This window comes from Rutilus rutilus (assembly GCF_951802725.1).
Source record: "Rutilus rutilus genome assembly, chromosome: 1".
NCBI classification, from domain to species: Eukaryota; Metazoa; Chordata; class Actinopteri; order Cypriniformes; family Leuciscidae; genus Rutilus; species Rutilus rutilus.
Window position 1 is genome coordinate 70,726,490 of NC_140209.1, and position 17,525 is coordinate 70,744,014.

Genomic DNA, 17,525 nt, shown 5'->3' on the forward strand with positions numbered 1-17,525 from the left:
ATGAAAGCAGTTGTTGCATGTCCAAAAGCATTTGCAATTTGTTGGAAGGAATGAGAAACTGCTACTATGATGTGCACAAATGACTAAATGTTGTGGAGGTTGAACTAACTGTTGTGCAAATGTAAATAGTGATGTGAGAAATGCACCAAAGCGACTGAGAAAAACTGTAATGTCTTCCTTTATCTTCAGTTCATCGAAGGCTGTGTCTGAAGAAAGTTGTAGTTTGTGTTCTTATGATTGAAAGAACGTTTCAGGAACATCATACTAACCTTTAAATAACATTATATTAACATTCAGGCAACTGGACATTTTTATGTTCTTGGATTGTTAGAAATCAATGTTCCTAGAATATTGAATTGTTGATCAAAATTAAGTTGAAAGAGCGTTTGAGGAACATCACACCTCCTAAAACACGTTCCTCTAACGGTCAAGAAAACGGGACATTTTTTACGTTCCCAGAACCAACACTGAATATTTGGAGAACGTTCTTATAACAAAAATCTGTTAGCTGGCTGGCTGGCTGGGTAGATAGATAGATAGATAGATAGATAGATAGATAGATAGATAGATAGATAGATAGATAGATAGATAGATAGATAGATAGATAGATAGATAGATAGATAGATAGATAGATAGATAGATAGATAGATAGATAGATAGATAGATAGATAGATAGATAGACAGACAGACAGACAGACAGACAGATAGATCAGACGAACGGATAGACAGATAGATAGACAGATAGATAGATAGATAGACAGACAGACAGACAGACAGACAGACAGACAGACAGATAGATATACAGACAGATAGATAGATAGATATACAGACAGACAGACAGATAGATAGATAGATATACAGACAGATAGACAGATAGATAGATAGATATACAGACAGACAGATAGATAGATAGATAGATAGACAGACAGACAGACAGACAGACAGACAGATAGATAGATAGATAGATAGATAGATAGATAGATAGATAGATAGATAGATAGATAGATAGATAGATAGATAGATAGATAGATCGGACGGACGATGGATAGACAGATAGATAGACAGATAGATAGATAGATAGATAGATAGATAGATAGATAGATAGATAGATAGATAGATAGATAGATAGATAGATAGATAGATAGATAGATAGATAGATAGATAGATAGATAGATAGATATACAGACAGACAGGTAGACAGACAGACAGATAGATAGATAGATAGATAGATAGATAGATAGATAGATAGATAGATAGATAGATAGATAGATAGATAGATAGATAGATAGATAGATAGATTGATAGATAGATAGACAGACAGACAGACAGACAGACAGACAGATAGATAGACAGATAGATAGATAGATAGATAGATAGACAGACAGACAGACAGATAGATAGATAGACAGATAGATAGATAGATACATAGATAGATAGATATACAGACAGACAGACAGACAGACAGATAGATAGATAGATAGATAGATAGATAGATAGATAGATAGATAGATAGATAGATAGATAGATAGACAGATAGATAGATAGATAGATAGATAGATAGATAGATAGATAGATAGATAGATAGATAGATAGATAGATTGTTGAGTATAAGCTGTATCATAATTTATTTGCAGATTTGTTTTCGCTTTCTAATGTGAACTATTTATTTGTGGATATCAAAATTATTTTAATAATAAGGTTTCCACTCACCGAAGGTGTACTTTATCAACAGAGTATTTTGCAATCGGCTTGGGTCAACTGCTACCACCTTTCCAGCCTCCTTAACATCTGTCTTCATCTATCTTCCCTTCTTCTTAGCTATGACATGGTCCATTATGGTCATTCCAACCAGCTTCGACAAGCCAAGGCTATGGGGGACTACCTCATTGTTGGAGTGCACACTGACGGTGAGAACACACACACACACAAACACAGTCATGTAGTGTCAGTGTCAGGCAGTGTTTGATCAATTAATCTCACAATTATTTCTGATTATTTACTGACACAACTTAGTTCTCAACGTTTTAATATTACTTAAGCAGACTTGTGTGTGAATTAAGTTTAAATTTTATGATTTAAGTTATAAATATACACATTATAGTGCACAACAGCATTGTCTTGGCCGTACACTCTCAAAAATAAAAGTTCCAAAATTAGTTTTTTTGCAGGGATGCCATTGAAGAACCATTTTTGGTTTCCCAAAGAACCTTTCAGAGAACAGTTCATAAAATATATATTTTTTTCTCTTAGTGTAAAGAACATTTAAAAAATCTAAAGAACCTTTTACAACGTCTAACAGATGGAAAGGTTCCATGGATGTTAAAGGTTCTTCATGGAACCAATAAAGCCAATAAAGAAACTTTATATTTAAGAGTGTATCCCATGAGAAGGTGCTTCTTTTTTCTTTTTGCATGGTGCATTTGATCATGATAGAACAACAGGCTTTTCAATCAATGGCGAGTGATATAAACTTGCAATTGTGTGATATAAAGTCAGAATTGCATGATATAAAGTTGCAATTGTGTGATATAAAGTCAGAATTGCATGATATAAAGTTGCAATTGTGTGTTATAAAGTCAGAATTACATGATATAAGTCGCAATTGCGAGTTATAAAGTCAGAATTGCGTGATATAAAGTCACAATTGCGTGTTATAGTCAGAATTGCGAGATATAAAGTCAGAATAGCTTGATGTAAAGTTCCAGTTGCAAGTTATAAAGTCAGAATTGAAGATATAAAGTCGCAATTGCGTTATATAAATATTGGAATTGCGTGTTATAAAGTCAGAATTGCGTGATTTAAAGTCGCAATTGTGTTATAAAGTCAGAATTGTCTGATATAAAGTCGCAATTGTGTTATAAAGTCAGAATTGCGTGATATAAAGACGTAATTGCAAGTTATAAAGTCAAAATTGCATGATGTGAAGTCGCAATTGTGTTATAAAGTCAGAATTGAAGATATAAAGTCGCAATTGCGTTATAAAGTCAGAATTGTCTGATATAAAGTCGCAAATGTGTTATAAAGTCGCAAGTGCGTAATATAAAGTCAGAATTGCGTGTTATAGTCAGAATCGCGTTATATAAAGTTGCAATTGTGTTATAAAGTCAGAATTGCGTGATTTAGTCAGAATTGCGTGATATAAATTCAGAATTGCGTGATATAAAGTCAGAATTGAGTGTTATAAAGTCAGAATTGCGTGATTTAAAGCCGCAATTGTGTTATAAAGTCAGAATTGCGTGATTTAGTCAGAATTGCGTGATATAAATTCTGAATTGCGTGATATAAAGTTGCAATTGCAAGTTATAAACTCAGAATTGCATGATATAAAGTCAGAATTGCGTGATATAAAGTTGCAATTGCAATTTATAAAGTCAGAATTATATGATATAAAGTCGCAATTGTGTTATAAAGTCAGAATTGTGTGATATAAAGTCGCAATTGTGTGTTATAAAGTCAGAATTGCGTGATATAAAGTCGCATTTGCATATTATAAAGTCAGAATTGCGTGATATAGAGTCAATAGTGTTATAAAGTCAGAGATCTGCATGATATAAATAGAAATATATTCAGAATTGCAAGATGTAAAGTTGTACATTTTCTTTTAAAATGTTTTATTCTGTGGCAGAAACAAGCTTCCATAGGATATAGGTGGTCCTGTAGAGTTTCTCAACATGGACTTTCATTTCATATTTTTGAAAAACAGGATTATCAGACGCGATATCAAAACTGAGATCATTGAACAAACCAATAGTCTCTCTCTCTCTCTCTCTCTCTCTCTCCCTCTCTCTCTCTCTCTCTGTGTGCAGATGAGATCTCTAAGCACAAAGGTCCTCCAGTGTTCACTCAGGCGGAGAGATATAAGATGGTGCGAGCCATCAAGTGGGTGGATGAGATCGTGGAAGGAGCTCCATACGTGACCACGCTCGAGACTCTGGACAAATATACCTGTGATTTCTGTGTTCATGGAGGTCAGAGCTTGAGTATAATAACCATAATAACCTGTGGTAAAGTGTTGATGAAGTCAGTAAAGAGAAGTCATTGGGCCCTATCATACACTCGACTCAATGCAGCGCCAGGCGCAAGTGTGTTTTGCTAGTTTCAGTCCGACGCAGTTTTCATTTTCACGTCATGTTCATGGTTTTAGTCTTGGTCCTCCATGCACAATATTTTGGGCACATTATACCACACACCAACTGGGATCAATCTGTTTGGCACTTCATGTAGGGTTAAACCTACAATAAGAAGCACTTTTGATAAGCTTAAGTGTGGTTCTGTCTTCACAGATGACATCACTCTTACTGTGGATGGAAAAGACACATATGAAGAAGTGAAAAGGTCTGGTAGGTACAGGTAAGCCCGTCACACACCTGGCTTTAATGCTGCTGGTGTTGTGCATGTTCAGTCCGGTTCTCACCCAGAGTTGATGTTTGCAGAGAGTGTAAGAGGACCCAGGGAGTGTCCACTACTGACCTGGTGGGCCGCATGCTGCTCATGACCAAAGCTCATCACAGCAACATGGTGAGGCCACAAACACACACAAATAATACAAGTGTATGAGACCATGGGCCCTATCTTGCACCCAGCGCAATTGACTTTGTATACAACGCATGTTTCATTCCTATTTTGCACCCGACGCCAGAGCCGGACAGTAACGGAGTACATTTACTTGAGTACAGTACTTAAGTACAATTTTGAGGGATCTGTACTTTACTCGAGTATCATTTTTGGGGAGTACTCATGACTTTACTCAAGTACATTTGAGAGGCAAATATTGTACTCTTTACTCCACTACATTTCTATCCATAACCGTGAGTACCCGTTACTACTTCTAAAAAATAAATAAAATAAAAACTAAATTTGTTGTTTCCCTCTCAAACGTGATTGGATTGTGCTGGCACCACTGATTGGGACAGCCTATCAGCAATCACCTTCAGCTTTCCGCCAAAGTCAACTCCATGGTCAGATTTAGATAAGAGACGAAACCATGGACGAAACAATGGATGAAGACGCAGCAGGTCCATCCCGGGAATGTGCCAACCCATGGCTCCACCTCGCCAGACTATTTAAATTTTCTGAACAAGTTAATGATAGTTTTCGCTTCAAGTGTTTGCTGTGTTTACCAATGTAAGCACTGTGGCAGTAGTAATGCAATATTTAGAAAATGTACTCTTGTACTCTTGATACTCAAGTACTTTTAAAAACAAGTACTTCAGTACTTTTACTTAAGTAGACATCTGACTGTAGTACTTTTACTTGTACTTGAGTAAAATTTAGCAAGGGGTATCTGTACTTTTACTCAAGTAATGAAGCTGTGTACTCTGTCCGCCTCTGCCCGACGCACAGCGGACTTTTCCCTCCACAGACGCACGTCAGTAAATTAGGGAATGAACTTGCGCTCCCGGGGACAGTTCAGCGCAAAGAGGAGGCGTGTTCCGGCGCAAACGTTCCCTGGTGCTATTTTGCAGTTTCAGAAAACAATTCCACCACAGAGCAGGAAAAACCTAGTCTAAAGTCAGTGGCGCGTTGCGCATGTTATTCAGATGCTATTTTAAGGGCGCATGCTTGGCCATAATCAATGAAGCGTGTGCACAATGCACATACACTTTAAATCTCTCATCTACACACAGACGCAGCAGTTCTCATTTTTAGAAAACCATACATTATTACAAGGAAAAATATTCCACACGAGGGAAATCATTGTTGTGTCCATGAAGATGTGAAAAAATAGGCATAAATCTATCTTACACATTTACCCAAATTATTATACGCCTGTTTAACCGAAGCTAATTTGGGTGTGTTTCTCCATGCCCAATGTCACTTCTCTGTGTTTTACGGCCCTGACGAGAACGTCGGTCTCCTCGGCTGTGAACCGCTCCTGGCGTGCGTCTGGCAAATCCGCCGTTATAATAGCAAACCGCCATGGAACAAGCACGCCTGCTCTTAAAGGGAATGTGAGATGACACTCTGATTGGTTTATTTCACGTTACGCTCAAACCACACCTATGAATAATGAAGCTACTTCAGACCAACCCATTTTAGATTTGCGTCGGGCGCAAAAGTCATTTATCCCGCCGGTATAATAGCAACAGCGCCCAAGACCCGCCCACAAAGTTACTTGCGTTTCGCGCTTGATACTTGCGTTTCAGATCGTTAAAATAGGGCCCCATAAATCGTAGAGACCTCAAACTTGTATTTACAATGGACGTTTATTTCTTTATCTTTCTTTCCTCTTTAGGGCAGTTCAGACTATCAACAACACACAGACAACTTTGGAAGAGTGAGTGTTTTATTCCCTTTGGCTCTTCTATACAGAGAATAACTTCCTCTGTCAGTGATGTCACTTACACTTGACACAAATATCACCGAAAATATGTTTCTAGGCATTACTTTGCATTTCCAACAGAGCCAAGAAGCTGGAGTGGTTCATTGATTAAATACTATAATGAGACCAAAGCGTTTTTGTTGCTGCTTGTATATTTATCACACAATTGAAGATTTAAAAGTTTTTATACTTCAGCATTCAAGTTGCACACCATAGATAATATTTATCAAGGATACAAAGAAAATTGTCAGATCTAAACAATCTTACAATTTTAATTGTAATAGTTATACATTTCTGAGTTATACATTTCCATAAGCAAAATTGCAAAAAATGTATAACAGATGGCTGGAAGTGATGGTTTATAGATTAAAGAATTTAAAATATTAGTATTTTTCGGACACACAGCTACCATTGTGCTTTTTTTTTACATCAACTGGGGTCATATGGATTACTGTCATATTCATTTTGTGTGGTTTTTGAAGTGTCTACTTTAGAGGTCCTTGCTTTATGTGGACTCGCAAAAGATGGATTATTTTTCTAAAAATCTTTGTTTGTGTTCATCTGAAGAAAGAAAGCCATATACATCTGGGACGAGGGCATGAGGGTGAGTAAAATCATTTTTGGCTGGAGTATCACAAACAGGGATGGTAAACTATACAGTGGTTTCAACGTGTAAGTGATATAACAAACCAAAGACAGTAAATACCATTCTGTGTTATAATTTGCTTTATGTATTCAAGATCATGGTTGGCTAGTTAGATTATCTATCACAAACGCAAATATAACCAATATAGTAAACCAATATAATTCCTTTTAATTATTGTATATCAGAGATTAACTCTTTCCCCGCCAGCGTGTTTTTTTTAAGTTCGCAAATCATAATTTTCACAAAATTTTCATGGCTCCCAGAATATTTGTTTTTATGAATATCTGAACATGCAATATATCAAAAGAAAGAACTTTGCTTTAAACAAAAAAAGTGTTTCATTCTAGCTTCGTGCATTTTTTTTTTTTAATCAACATTTGAATGTGTTTCATAAAAAAGCAACATTTTGAGCAAAAAGTTGAGAAAATCATGTTTTTGTCAAAGACTACATCTGGATCAGATTCAGAACGATAATTAAAACACAGAAGGAGTCGATCGAGTCCATCAACACCTCTAATGCTTTACAGTCATTAACCCTTTCTGGGTCGACATTTCATTCAGTAACATTACGCAGTTTTGATTTACATGCTGTTTAATGTTGATGATTGTGTTATTATACATATGCATATGATTAACCTTACGGAACAAAAATATATTTCCTATGTATGAGTTATCAATATATTAAACGGTTTAACAGTATATTTGAAAATATACGGAATAATATAGTGTGCTTTTTTTTTTTTTTTTGCCGCTTTTCATATATTGAAAAATATGTTACAATATATTTACTAATACATCATAATGTATGTAATTTAATATTCAGTAATATACTTCATAATATATAGATGTATATGTGATCAGATATGGGACTGCATGTGTAATTTAATGCAGATATATTTACTCATGCAACATAAACACATTTATAGAGAAATATTTTAATGTAATATATTTCTAATATTCTTTTTTATTATTTACATTATAAGTTGTTTCATATTTTCAAGCTAGTTGACAATAGCACAAGCACACCTGCATGCACTAAAGTTATTAGCCAAGAGACTATCACTGTACTGAGGAGTGCACAATCAATACTTGTAAAATATAGTCATTATAGTATTAATGATTTTTGGCCAATCGTTAACCAAACCACAGGCTCTACTCTTCAGCGCATTAGTAACCCCAAAAACTCACAGAAAACCTTTTTAAATTAAAAAATAATAGAGCATTAAAAACTAACATATCTCCCCCTATATTAATAATGAGCAAAACACATTAAATAACACTTAATTTCAACATTTACTCTCCTTTAAGACTAGAAATCTGTTGTAACTCATTCCGTGAATGTGTGTGTATATGTGTGTGTGAACATACATTCACATTTATATGGGAACATTTATGTGCAATATGTGCACAATAAAGGATAAAACTTTGTGAATATTACATGTAATGCTATTTTTGTCTTCATTTATAAATATTTTATATTCATTAATATATTACCATACATGATCAATGCATATATTGCAGAATATTGAAAAATATAAGCACTAGTTTCCCATATATGGAAATGTACTATGTAATATATCGCAGTATATTAATAATATATTTGCAGTATATTCCAATATAATTTTGTTTCCGTAAGGGTACATATGCTATCGCTTGGTTCTGCTGCTTCTTCTTCTCCTGTGTTTTGATCAGGAGATTCTGTACTCTTTCAGAAGATGTGTAATAGCGCCCCCTAGCGTATAACAGTCAAAAAACATGGATAGCTGGAAAATTCTGTCAATGGTGTTGAAAGCGTTTTCTCACAAATGACGGAAATTTCCATCAATGGCGGGAAAAGAGTTCAATTCTAAACACAACATTGACAAAAAAAATTCACATACACCAACGATGACTCCATAGGAAGCACTTCTACCCTTCTAAACCTGGCATGTGCAGGTATGCGTAGATCGTAAGTGACGTCACTGAAAGAGGAATGATTTCATTGTAACCCCTCTTTTGGCATATATTGCTGTAATGTCTGTTTGTTATCATTTCTGTACCGTTGGCCACAGGGTCCTAAGGGCCACAGTCCCTGGACAGGAGTGTCACAGTTCCTGCAGACGTCTCAGAAAATCATCCAGTTTGCCTCGGGCCAGGAGCCGCAGCCAGGAGACACCATCATCTATGTGGCGGGAGCCTTCGACCTGTTCCGTATCCTTTCATGCTTTCTGCTCCCAGAGTTTCTCCTGTTAAACTCAAAAGAACAAATACTGTCAAATATCCAGTGTTATCTTCTCTATAATGAAGACTGGGGCTGTTAAAATATCTGGTGGAAGGGAAGATTCCCAGCAGGCACAGGAAGACGTTGGATTTTGGTTGAAAATGAAAGTCGGGTTGACGTCTAAATCCAATGTTTGTTTGACGTCAAGCTCTGGTGGGAATAAACACCAAAAAAAAAAAAAAAAAAAACATAAAAAAGGGTGAAATGCTTGGCAGTACACTTTACTTATTATTAACCAGATTGACTTTATTTCTGTGTCAGACGTATACAGAAGTTGTTTAGATGTTAATGTTTGGTTTGAAGTCACCATCATTGTGATCAGTGTTGCTTTTGACTCTTGACTTTTTAACATTCGTTTTTCTCTTGCTGTTGTAACTGTGTTTGTAACGGGAAGAAGTGCAAGAGAAATTGTCTTCAGATGATGGTAGCTTGATGATAATAAAGACATGATCATCATGCAGTGTTTGATTCACTGATCATGTGCAGAGTCTATTCTTTGTTTAGATATCATGATATTAATTTCACATCATTGTTTGTAATAGTCCTATGATAGAAGTTTTAAAGATACACACAGACATTAAAGAATCAGCGTTTGAATCTCAATAAAGGTTACATGCCGCAATGCATTCTGGGTGCATCATACAAAACTCATCCATGGCTCCCAGAATGCATTGTGGCATCAAACATGTCACCATTGTTGAGATGCATATGCTGATTATTGATGTCTGAGTGAGTCTAATAGATGCTGGAGTTCAAAATGTTAAGTGGAAAACAGAATTTCAGGTTTGCTATAATGAAAAATACGAAATGATAGTGAATCCAAAGATTAGATACTGGATGTCATCAGTGAATCAGACCACTATTTGACGCATATATCATACATCAAGTAAACAATATCATCTGATCACATTTTCTTTTGCTTTTCTCACCATAACAAACACAGTTACAGCTGCCAGAGAAAAACTAATGGAATACCCAACTAAATGAGACACTGATCACCATAATGGTGACTTCAAACCAAACTATTATTTTCAATAAAACATCAACATCTGTTAATCTCAATAAGAGCTTCTGGTTAGTAATAAGTGAAGCTGGCAATGCTGTTTTTGTTGTTTAATCCTCCTCTGCTGAGATCTTCAGAGATTTTTATGTGCTGCCATGCATTTCAACCTTTTTTGCAGTGTGGTGCTTATTCCAACCAAAATTCTGACGTCTATCTGACGTTGGAGCTTGACGTCAAACAAACGTTGGGTTTAGACGTCAACCCGACTTTCATTTTCAACCAAAATATAACAGTCCTGACATACTTTGTTTGCCGGGACGTCACTAAATAACAAGGTATATCTGATGGCTCACACAAAGGGCCCTATTTTAACGATCTGAAACGCAAGTAACTTTGTGGGCGGGTCTTGGGCGCTGTTGCTATTTTCCCGGCGGGATAAATGACTCTTGCACCCGGCGCAAATCTAAAAGGGGTTGGTCTGAAGTAGCTTCATTATTCATAGGTGTGGTTTGGGCGTAACGTGAAATAAACCAATCAGAGCGACATCTCACATTCCTTTTAAGAGCAGTCGCGCTTGTTCTAAAGCGGATTCCTATTATAATGGCGGATTTGCCAGGCGCACGCGAGGAGCGGTTCACAGCCGAGGAGGCCGACGTTCTCGTCAGGGACGTTGGGGATGGAGAAACACACCCAAATTAACTTCGGTTAAACAGGCGTATGATAATTTGGGTAAACGTGTAAGCTAGATGTATGCTTTTATAATAAAATGTCTATCTATCTATCTATCTATCTATCTATCTATCTATCTATCTATCTATCTATCCATCTATCTATCGTAATAATGTATGATTTGCAAAAATGATAACTGCTGCGTCTGTGTGTAGATGAGAGAATCAAAGTGTATACGCGTTGTGCACACGCTACATTGATTAAGGCCAAGCATGCGCCCTTAAAATAGCATATGAATAACATGCGCAACGCGCCACTGACTTTAAACAGGTTTTTTTCGGTCAGTGGCGCAATTGTTTTCTAAACCTGTAAAATAGCATGAGGGAACGTTTGCGCCGGAACACGCCTCCTCTTTGCGCTGAACCGCCCCGGGGAGCGCAAGTGTATTTCTTAGTTAACCGACGTGCGTCTGTGGAGGGAAAAGTCCGCTTTGCGCGGGTGCAAAATAGGAATGATACATGTGTCGGTGTACAAAGTCAATTGCGCTGGGTGCAAGATAGGGCCCAAAGACTGAACAGACTGAATCAAAACGACTGAATTTTGGTGTAAATTATTAATTTAAGGTATATCAGCAGAAGATCTGGTGGGAAACTGTTACTCACAACATTGTCAGGAAACTATTACAGTCTGCTTGGAAAGTTGTATAGTTAGCAGCTGTCATTACTTCATGAATAGCCGGTAACAACATGGACATTAAAAACACTTCTCGAGAACCTTGTGTTGTTTTCCACCTTGCTTTACCTTCCACCTTGTGTGTATTTGGTTTACCAAACACTAAGACGATGTTAAAGTTGTCCTTTTTGACCCGATGCACATCAGACATCGGCCATGTGGATTTCCTGGATGCGGTGTCCCAGCTTTCAGAGAAGCCATATGTTATCGTGGGGTTGCACTTTGATCAGGTAGGCTGGATACAGGAAAGTATTTGATATATCCCAGATAGCAACATTGTTTCGGCCCACGTCTGGCACATATGGAAAGATGATCCGGCCCACATGCAGTGTGGAATGATGGCACTTTGGCAGCTCACTCCTGTTTGCCAGATCTGGGCCACAAGCAGGCCATAGCAATGCCGCATGTCAGCCAAGAGCAAAGAAATAAACCACAACTGGACCTTATCTGAGCCACAAAACCTGTGTATATTAAATAGTCATTTCAGCCTTAATAAGCCTGTTAACAAGCAGAATCACTGAAAGAAAGAGGAGAACAGAAAAAGAGACGAGTAGAAACACAAGAACTACAACTGACTTCAGCCACAGCCTTAGATGAAATCAACTGAAGAGAAAAGAAGACATTAAATCTGTGAAGATCTCAGCAGAGGAGGATTAAACAACCCCACTAACAGCATTACCAGCTTCACTTATTACTAACCAGTCTGACTTTATTCCTGAAATATACGTCTACAGAAATTTAACTCTAATGTGTTTCATTTGAATTCACCATAACAGTGATTAGTGTTTCCTTTAGTTGGGCTCTTAACTCTTAATATGTCTTTTTTTTTGCTGCTGTGACAGTGTGTTTGTTAAACATATTTGCAGTAACAAAGGAAGCTAAAGTGAAATGAGATCAGGTGATGATTATTACCTGTTGATGGTTTTATAATCATCATGAAATAGCCTGATTCACTAATCTCATTTGAATCTAATAACTATTTTGTTCAGTTGATACATTTGGCCTACATTACAAATTATGTTTTTGCTACATAAAACTGCACTGCAGCAATAAGTTAGAAGATTTTAACAAACATGAGCACTAAAATGTTATTTACTATGACACACACAGACATCTACAATCGGCACATGAATCTCAACAATGGTGACAATAAACAAAATATTCAGATAATCAGATCAACTCTGGACATCACCAAAAAAAAGATACTAAATGTCACAACAAAAAATACAGAAAAAAAAGAAGTTAAAGTTTTGTACTATGTGAATACCCAGCATGCATTGCAGCATAGCACTTATGATTGTCGCCATTGTTGAGATTTATGTGTTGATTGTTGATGTCTGTGTGTGTCTCCATATCAGCGGAGGGAGAAATTAAAAAAATAAAATAAAATAAAATAAATAAATAAATAAATAAAAATGTTTGACGTGATTAGATTCAAACAGTGCATCACTGGACAAGGCCATTGCATGATGATTTTAAAACCATCAACAGGTAACCACAGGTTTTTTGGCTCAGATAAGGTCCAGTTCTGGTTTATTTCTTTGCTCTTGGCTGACATGTGGCATTGCTATGGCCTGCTTGTAGCCCAGATCTGGCAAACAGGAGTGAGCCGCCCAAGTCCCATCATTCCACGCCGCATGTGGACCAGATCATCTTTCCACATGTGTGATTGGGAACGGATCAGAGAGTTCTTGCTGTTCTCTGACACACACACACACACACACACACACACACACACACACACACACACACAATTATTTTCTCAGTTGAGCATAATGCTCAGTAATATTAGAGGAGAGATGTGTTAGAAGCAGGAGTAACTGCATGTTTGTTTGCTTTTTACTATTATTCTAGGAGGTGAATCGTTACAAGGGAAAAAACTATCCCATCATGAACATCCATGAGAGGACTCTGAGTGTGCTGGCCTGTCGAGTGAGTGTTTGATCTGATCGCAGGTAATGCCTGTTTATGTCTTGAAATTAATTGTGTAATATGAATGTCTTTCTTTTGTCTTCAAATCTCTCAGTATGTCTCTGAGGTTGTTATAGGAGCACCATATGCTGTAACAAAAGACTTACTGGACCATTTTAAGGTATCCCCTTCTTGTGTTGAATTTGACTTCTGACTTTTTGTCAGACCTGCTTTTGACAGAGACCATATCGACAACACTGTAAAACCTTGCTGTAAAAAAATGGCCATATTCTGACGTTATCATACAATTTTCCATTAAAACAATAATATACCATAGAAAACAATGCATTTAGGGTAATATTTGTCATTTTCTAGAAAGTAGCCTACAGGAATATACTGTGAATTAACAGTGCTCAAAGTCGACACTCAGAGGCTGTTTTCCAAATCACACCCTTTCTACCCTCATTCACTATTCCCTACATTAGTTCACTAATATTGTCCAGTTGACAGAGTGAATTCAGACACTGATGAACACCTGATAAGCAGAATCACTGAAGGACAAGAACAGAAAAAAAAAGAAACGAGGAGAAACACAAGAACTACAACTGACTTCCAGCCACACTGAGTGTGAAATCAGTTTACAAACCAGTTTAACAATATTTATTTCATACATGTAATGAAGTTCTTGATGAGAATTAACAGAGATTTAGATGTTTTATTGAAAATAATAAAGTGTGTAGTCATCATTATGCTGATCAGTGTTTGATTTAGTCTGGCTCTTGACTCTTTAACATTAGTTTTTCTTTGGCAGCGAGTTCATAAAACACATTTATTAAGGCAAGAAAAAGCCAAGAAGATGATAAAACTAAAATTTCTAAAACTAATTTCTGATTTCTATAGTGCAAAAAAACTGTTGACTTAAACACACAGACATCAACAATCAGCATATGAATCTCAACAATGCTGACAATCAAAAGTTTCATGTCGCAATGCATGATGGTTACCAGAATAGTACAAAACTCCCAGCATGCACTGCAGCATGAATAAATTATGCAGCTGAATGATCTTTTTATATTGCCACCATTGCTGAGATCCATGTGCTAAATGAGGCTGTAGCTCTATGGTGTGTTTCAAACAACATTTTTAATTATAACTGTTTGCCGCTGGAACTCTTGCTGTTGTTTCACAGTAGTGATAATGTAAAATTTAAGTCTGTTAATAATGCGACACTTTTGATAAGGGATTAAACACTGGATGATATCAGTGAATCAGTTGACTACTTGATGGTTGTCATCATCAATACATCAATATATAGCTTGCAAATACAGTTAAAGCAGCCAAAGAAAAAAAAAATGATGTTAAACAGTTAAGGGTCAAGAGCCCACCTAAAACAAACACTGATCCTCCATAATGGTGACATTAAACCAAACATTTTCAATTAAACATCAACACTGGTTGTGTAATGTGTAATGGCTGGAAGTCAGTTGTAGTTTTTGTGTTTCTGCTCATCTCCTCTTTTTTCTGTTTTCTGTCCTTCAGTGATTCTGCTTGTTAACAGCAGGCGTTCATCACTAATGCTCGTAATCATCACTTACATATTCACTTAATTATCTCACTACTATTGTAAGTAAAAAAAAAAACAGTTATATACTGGCAGCACTGTTTGTGGGTCACCATTTTGCTGAAGAGTTGAAATAAGTTCACAGTAATAATATGCTCGCATTATAAATATTAGTTTTTAAATCTAATGGCAGTTGATCAATTTAAGGCAGTCGGTGTCTGCAAATGAAACGAATTAACTCGAGTTTTAATTTAGTGCATGGGATCTTTACGGCAACATACTGTAGATTACAGTAAAGAACTGGCAACACCATTCATTTACAAGTCAAAGTTTTACAGTGCAGTCATGCCATCTGAGACTGAGCCTACCTTTTGCCTGTGTAAACGTGGCCATAGAGTAATACACTGTCCTCATGGTGTAGGTAGACCTGGTGTGCCATGGCGAAACTGAAGTGTTTCTAGACAGAGATGGATCAGACCCATATGCTGTAAGTGCCACATCAATAATTACTCAAAATACAGCACAGTTACTGACAACATTTGATCATCTGTGCATGTTTTCTACACACAGGTACCCAGGAAAATGGGAATATTGCGGACAGTGGATAGTGGAAACAGTCTCACCACTGACAACATTGTGCAGAGGATCATCAAAAACAGGTGTTGCAATTGTCTCTGTAATAATGCACAGTTATTAAATCTTGACCAAACACACATCAATCGAAAGTTATGCACGTTTTATTTTTAAAATGTTTTGTCAGTGACGCGCTGAGTCAGACAATTATTTACACTGCAAAAAATAAGGTCTATTTGTTTCCATTAAAAAATAGCCTATATAAACATCCTAAAATATATGTTTACCTTCTAGGAAAAATTGCATGCATTTGATTTGCTTAAAGCAATTAAAAATACTTTTTGGCCAGTGGAAAAGATTGAGAATAACTCTTCTCTGAAAACTTTCACTTAAATGTTATACAATTTTGATTTATTTTTTCTAAAATAAGTCACGGATACTGAATGATTTTTAGTAATGTAAAGTGACGGGGCATAGTACTTATCTCATATTTTCCTAATGTCTTGTATCGTCAAGGATCACATTGGGAATGGGAATATGCATATGCATTGTAAAACGAGGCTTTGTAAGCTCCATATCTGGTTATTTCGGGGAGGAGATGGGGTGGAGATGCATGCACACACACAATTTTCCGATGACTGGGTTTTATAAAGAGAATTTTGTGCAGGTTCTGGCAAAATCTAGCTTTTGTGCGTATGCACATTTTTAGGATGAAATCTACAGAACGTTTTGTACACGAGGCCCATGGTCTGTGCTTCAAAGTGTAGGTTTACCGTTTCAGCTTCCAAACAAGACAAGCTCTTTTGACTGCATCTATAACACGCTGTTATGACACAAAATTGAATATCTCAGTATGCATATATCAATTGGAAACATTTTTAATGCACTTACAATGGTTCAGTTTCAGACATTTGCAACTCGTATCTTTGTTAAAGTGCCTATATTACATCTCCAACAACAACAAAAAAACTTCTTTCAGACATGTTTTGGCCATATCCTATGGCATGTATAACAGCTTACACTCTAAAAAATGCAGGGTCGTTTCAAGTTGGGTTTGTCCATATTTGACCCAAATTTGGGTTGAAACGACCCTGCATTTTTTAGAGTGTACTGTGCAAGCTCATAACAGGAGTAGTTTTATGTCATGTTTAATGATAAAATGTTGTGGCTATACTTCCAAAACTCCAAACATTTCAATTATAAAGTAAGTTGTAGAAATGCACCGTCAGGTTTGAGTAAAATAACAATAGAAAGCAAGTAATATTTGGCTGGTCATGTGAGATGTTGGAATGGACAAACACTGTCAGCAATTACCAATGCAACGCTAGTAATATTACCTCTTGTTTCTGCCAGGTTGCTGTTTGAGGCAAGAAACCAGAAAAAGGAGGCCAAAGAGATGGCAGTGATCCAGGCCATGAAGCGACAAGAAGAGGAGAGGGCACAGGCTGTGCTGTAGGGGGGAAAACACATCCTCAAAGACTAACAAAACCCAGTACATGCAGTTGACTCTTTTCTAATGTTTCTTCTACATACTGGACTTACATACTATCACAACACCAGCAGCTGGAAGCACCTTTTATTGCTGAATTAGCACGTGTTGTTTTGGGAGCTGTGTGTTTAACCCGATCTCATGGGGAAACGCAACTATTTTACGAGGTGGCGATTTCGTGTGAAAACATACAATTTTGAGGGGGACAAAAGCAATCCACCCCTAGCTAACCACACCTCAAACATAACCATCAACACTCTCAGAAAAAAAGGTACAAAAGCTGTCACTGTGGCGTTACCTTTTCAAAAGGTACACCTTTGTGAGTGCCCTCAAAGGTACAAAGGTACCTCAAGTCCCTC

The 17,525-nt window shown here is 36.8% G+C and overlaps 1 protein-coding gene across 1 annotated transcript in view; it reads left to right on the forward strand.

The window, feature by feature from the left end:
* LOC311296856 (ethanolamine-phosphate cytidylyltransferase-like) overlaps positions 1-17,285 on the forward strand; it is a 28,008-nt gene extending 10,723 nt beyond the window's left edge. The window contains exons 2-13 of the mRNA XM_084418833.1: positions 1,819-1,907; positions 3,807-3,968; positions 4,284-4,350; positions 4,434-4,518; positions 6,236-6,277; positions 9,020-9,158; positions 11,780-11,862; positions 13,487-13,564; positions 13,659-13,724; positions 15,526-15,591; positions 15,675-15,763; positions 17,031-17,285. Coding sequence (XP_084274959.1) covers positions 1,819-1,907; positions 3,807-3,968; positions 4,284-4,350; positions 4,434-4,518; positions 6,236-6,277; positions 9,020-9,158; positions 11,780-11,862; positions 13,487-13,564; positions 13,659-13,724; positions 15,526-15,591; positions 15,675-15,763; positions 17,031-17,133 — 1,069 coding nt within the window. The 3' untranslated portion in view covers positions 17,134-17,285. The remainder of the gene's footprint in view (positions 1-1,818; positions 1,908-3,806; positions 3,969-4,283; positions 4,351-4,433; positions 4,519-6,235; positions 6,278-9,019; positions 9,159-11,779; positions 11,863-13,486; positions 13,565-13,658; positions 13,725-15,525; positions 15,592-15,674; positions 15,764-17,030) is intronic.
* Positions 17,286-17,525: the final 240 nt, after the last annotated feature.